The sequence below is a fragment of the Triticum aestivum genome, chromosome 4B (assembly GCF_018294505.1).
Source record: "Triticum aestivum cultivar Chinese Spring chromosome 4B, IWGSC CS RefSeq v2.1, whole genome shotgun sequence".
Taxonomy (NCBI): domain Eukaryota; kingdom Viridiplantae; phylum Streptophyta; class Magnoliopsida; order Poales; family Poaceae; genus Triticum; species Triticum aestivum.
Window position 1 is genome coordinate 109,144,207 of NC_057804.1, and position 5,156 is coordinate 109,149,362.

The following is a 5,156-nucleotide window of genomic DNA, read 5'->3' on the forward strand; positions in this document are numbered from 1 at the left end:
GCAGGGCCAGGCCGCCTCCTTGGCCACTGTTCGCACACATATGTGCAACAGCACGATGCCGCTCCGACGAACACCATAGGGCACGCCGCCACCAGCCGAGCCGCGCCCCGATCCAAATTCGCGTCATGGCACCGCCGCCGAAGAGGAAGAGGCCCAGCGCCGCCACCCTAGCGTCCGCCCAACGCCCGCGGAGCCCATCTTCCAAGGCCAACGCGCCACACTAGTCGGACCCCTCGCCATGCGAGAGGAGGATGCCCGCCACCGACGCGAGCCGAGTGGGGGTTTTCGTCTGCACTCGCCGGCCACCTTTTATGCCGTCACGCCCTCCTGCTGCGCGGCACCCACACCTCCCACCACCACTGCCCACCAGGGCGTCGGGCTGAGCCTCTGCCTCATTTGCTTTGAAAAATGAAATGCTATCATCTGTAAATAATAAATGATTAACACATGGTGTCGTAGGTACCACTTTTATACATGCTACATCATTATTGTTTACCCCGGCCTTTTATCAAGCGTGAAAGTTCTTCAGCCGCTAGCAAAAACAAGTAGAGTGAGATAGAGTCACCTTGTCGAATACTTCTAGTTGGTCTAAATACTTCTAGCTTGTCTCCATTAAAGATAACTGAGAAGGACACCGAGACAACACACCTCATTACCCTTTCAAACCAACTAGCATTAAAACCAAGCTTGAGCATAACCCCTTCCAAATACTTTCATTCCATCTGATCATAGGTCTTCATCATATCGAGCTTTAGAGCATAACAAGTATTCTTCTTTCCCCTTTCAATTTTCATGTAATGCAGGCATTCATATGTCGTTATCATATTGTTAGTAGTGAGTCTACCTGGCACGAAATCAGATTTTCGACAAAAATAATCTCAGATAGAATAAGCTTCAGACAATTACTCTGATAGAATAAGTTTCAGACAATTACTCCAGTAGAATAAGTTTCAAACGATTAGCAAGCACCTTCGAGACAATTTTACATATCACGTCGCACAAGCTTATTGGTCGAAACTGAGACAACAGTGTCAGTTTTGCTATCTTAGGGATAATAATGATGAATGTTCTGTTTAACTCTTCCATGGAGTCCTCTCATTGAGAATCCGCAAAACCATACCAGTCACCTCTTCCCGACAAAGTTTTCGTTTCTTCGGAAAAAAAAGTGCAGGCAGCCAATCCGGCCACGGGGCTTTTGTTGGGAACATCTAAAATAAAACATTTTTTACCTCCTGCTCATAAAATGGGGCGTTGAGCTGCTGATTCATCTCCAGGGAGACTTTACAAGGTACTCCCTTCGTTCGGAATTACTTGTTTACAAAAATGGATGCATCTACAATTAAAATACATCTAGATGTACATTCATTTCTTGAACAAGTAATTCCAAACAGATGGAGAATGTGTGAAATAACTTCAATTGCGATTCGGCACATCAGCATCGATATTGCGCTCCCTTCGTCTAGTCGATCATCGTCGTGGAGAGCTCCCGAGGACCGGATGGGTTTGACCCTTCCACTGGACACGGCTGATGAGCGCCGACGTCCGATTGCTCGTAGCCAACACCAACTGGTTGAGGAAAGAATGAAAAATCTGCGATGTTTGGCTTGTAGCTTTAGGCTAGTTTTGATTTGGTCGGTTTTGTAATGATTTGAACATGGCCTTAGTCCGTTCGGCTACTCTGGGTTCAATCCCAGCACTAGAATTGTTGTTGGCTTCGTTTTATAATGAAACGGGGCAGGAGGGAGACCCCTCTTTTTCTAAAAAAAAAAGAATGCCACTTGGAATCCGAATTAGTCCATTTTTGATGAATTTTGGACCGATCGAATGGCCCAGATAAGACAAGATTTGCATCCTTAGTTCATCATGATGACTTGCACCAGTCGTGCTTTAACTACTCAATAGAAAATAAAAGATTTGATAGCAGTAGCTCTGCAAGAAGCTGACAGCAGTCGATTTATGATGGTGGCTTCATACATTTCGTGAGGTCATGCATTCTTGCTTTTGAGCGGCACATCAGACATCAGTGAGCCTCGCTAGCGATGAAAATCTACCATCGTCTGAAAACATATTATGCAAAAACAATAATCAAAACTAACATTCAAACACAGCATTTACAGTTTGATTTGCTATATAGAAGTACTAATGCCAAAAAGGACAGACCCAGTGCATAGAAGCTCCCACACAAGGTGGGGTCTGGGGAGGGATTATAGGAACCTAGTCTTACCCCTGCAAAGTGCAATGCAGAGAGGCTGGTTCGAACCCAGGACCTCTTGGCACAAGTGGGGAGGACTTCACCACTGCGCCAGGCCTGCCCTCAGAAGTACTAATGCCAAGGCTTTACAAAAATAAGCTCCGGATGTGAGCTTCAGACATGCCAAAAAATAATAAACTAATTCTGGAAAGAATATCTGAAACAAAATAACAATAAAATACGAGATCAAACTGTTTTATTAAAGAAAGTCTGAAGCAAGGTAACAGGGTAATACTAGATCAATAGGTTTCTGAGCACATTTAGCAATTCCACTAGTGCTTGGTTGTGCTCCTTAACAAGTTAATTCTCGAAACAAAATCATGATCTCTGTTTTCCAATGCCATATTACTCAGTTTTAAGTAGCACACATACAGAACAGTGTATAGCAAGCTCTATACAATCATATAACCAACAAACATTACTTGCATTATGATTAATTGTCCACAGACCATAACAAACTAATCAAGCAAATATACAGAGGCTGTAAAGAAATTGCAGGACAACAGACAAGAAGCAAGGGCTAGTACCATACCTGGAGTGTAGAAGCTCATGTAGGGTAAGACGCTGAAGTACTTCCCGGACTCGGCGACCTTGTTAACCAGCCCAGAATTTAGCTTGATTGTGAATAAGCCGACATCTGTGCTCACGAATATGACACCCACACCCTCTGCACATCCAACAACGACTGGTTCCTCATCAGGATCGGCTACAGGTATAACTGTCTCCAGCTTGATGACCCTGAAGCGCACCCATTCTGCATCTCCTTCTGCATTCACCTTCCTTGAGAACAGATAAAGGATGGAGTTCTCAAGGCAGGGAAATCCCAATGAACTGTCCTCCATCACCATGAGGGCAACGTCTTCGTACACATTCGGGTTCGGTGGATCAACCATGGATATGCAATTCTTGGCCCAGTCATATTTGATGATTGCGTTACCCTCCCGAAGTGTGAAGTAGGTTTCATCTCCAATAACGACACCCCGCCTAGGCTCGACATAGGGTATATAGTAGAATGATACACCAGCAGCAAGAACATCTTGCCTATGCCGAACATAGGATTCACAACCATCGTCAAGTGTCACTGGTGTGCTCCACGCAGCTGTCTCTGATGAGTACACTGCCGCCTTGACTAGCTCGTCATAGTCGTCGGTGGCCACAAAGACAACCCGGAAGGGGCCGCCGTGGCAGTCAAGGTGGTCACAGCCGGCCACAGGGCAGAACACGGCGGCGGTGTAGATCAGCCACGGGATGCCGGGCTCCGGGAGGCTCTGCTGGTCGCCCGTGACGGGGTCCCAGACGATGAGATGCCAACCCCTGCCCCTGACCCACACGTGGAGGAGGAGGCGGCCATGCCGGCAGTCTAGCGCCCGCGAACGGTCGCAGTTGGGGTAGGGAGAGAGGGGCGCCGATGTGGTGGGGGCGAGCCGGGGGGCGGGGTCTCCTTGGATGACCTGGAGCCTGTGGAGGAGGCCCAGAAGTGGAGGGGTGCCGTGGAAGGTGCGGTAGCGGCGGCGGAAGCCGGGGTCGCAGAGAACGCGGAGCCAGGGCTTGCAGACGAGCGCGGCACGGAAGAGGTGCTCGGGCTCGTCCGGCGGGAGGCGGAGGAGGATCTCGGCGGTGACGTCGTCGATCAGCGGCGCCATCGGTGGTCGGCGGCGGTGCGAGGGTTTGGTGGGGTTTCGGATTGGTGCGCGAGGGAGGGAGACCGGGGCACACCACACGGCCTCTCCTTTTTTCTTTCCTAGTCGGTTGGGTTCCACCAGATTGAGCTGTGCTGTGTCACGCTGCCTCGCTCCCACGACCTCTTTTAATCGAAGTTTTTAAAAATGGTACTTCCTCCGTTTTTAAATATTTGTCTATTTAGAGATTTTAACAAATGACTACAAACAAAACAAAATAAGTGAATCTACATTTTAAAATATGTTTATATACATCCGTATGTGATAGTCCATTTAAAATCTCTAAAAAAACAAATATTTAGAAACGGAGGGAGTAGCTGCAAATTCTTTTCTATCGCGAAGAAACAAAAACAATTGGACCTTTATTCTTTCATCCCATCAAGTTTTTGTTGGAACATGCATCCCGTCAAATTTAGAAGGTGAAGTTAACGAATATTAATGCATCTTTGCCCCAAGTTGCATATGAGGACTTTATAAAATTTGGTGCTTTATTACTGCTCAGATTAGTAGAAAATAGAGTACACTAGTCTGGAATTGGAATGGGTCACGTCCCGAAGCCGACTATCACGCTAGTTTGGAATGGGCCACGTCACCGTAATCCGGTAGACCATTAAAAATCTAACATCAGATTTTTAAGCATGCCAACTGTTTTGTTTCGGATTTGGATCGTCAATGCCGATACCACGTCGGTTAAGGTCATGGCATCCAAGGATGAGGACACTAGTACAGTTCAGAGAACACTGAAGAAGAATTTTAAAACAAAGAATTCTAACAATCGGCGCACAGAATGCATGCCATCAACTCTCCATGTAGCAGATCATTAGCAAGCATAACGTCCTGGGGCCGTTTGGTTCTTAACCACATCTTGTCACAATTTACCACACCTTAAATTAGGAAAATTTGATCAAGTTAAGTGCGTGCTTGGTTTTATCCATACGTAAGACAAGAATCGTTTTGTAAGCATAAGCCCCACATGTTATACACATGAAAGTATGCCAAGATTCTTTAAGGCAAGTCAAAGTTTGACTAAGAATTTAAGCGCCTCATGTTAGGCAAGTGTGGCAAAAATAATGTGACAACATATGATGTTACGGCCCAAGTACCACACTGTCAAGACCAGGCCTCAACACCCACGGGGCCGGAACGTGCCCATCGCATTCGGAGGCCCAGCAGCCGCTTCCCAGCCCACATTTGGGACACCCGGAGCAAGGTTAAGTAGGGCTAGG

At 46.9% G+C, this 5,156-nt stretch overlaps 1 protein-coding gene across 1 annotated transcript; it reads right to left on the bottom strand.

Annotated features, from left to right (window-relative positions):
• Window positions 1–1,557: 1,557 nt before the first annotated feature.
• LOC123094576 (uncharacterized) lies at window positions 1,558–3,997 on the bottom strand. Its single transcript, XM_044516549.1, has 2 exons — window positions 2,784–3,997; window positions 1,558–2,057 (listed from the first exon to the last, which is right to left on the bottom strand). Exons 1-2 carry the CDS (start codon window positions 3,892–3,894, stop codon window positions 2,014–2,016), a joined length of 1,155 nt encoding a protein of 384 aa, XP_044372484.1. The 5' UTR covers window positions 3,895–3,997; the 3' UTR covers window positions 1,558–2,013.
• Window positions 3,998–5,156: the final 1,159 nt, after the last annotated feature.

Bases quoted from the DNA above. Each gene is read 5' to 3' on its own strand.
- LOC123094576 (XM_044516549.1), bottom strand. From the start codon at position 3,894: ATGGCGCCGCTGATCGACGACGTCACCGCCGAGATCCTCCTCCGCCTC. The intron at 2,058-2,783 runs GTATGGTACTAG...ATATGTTTTCAG, and splicing joins CATGAGCTTCTACACTCCAG to ACGATGGTAGATTTTCATCG.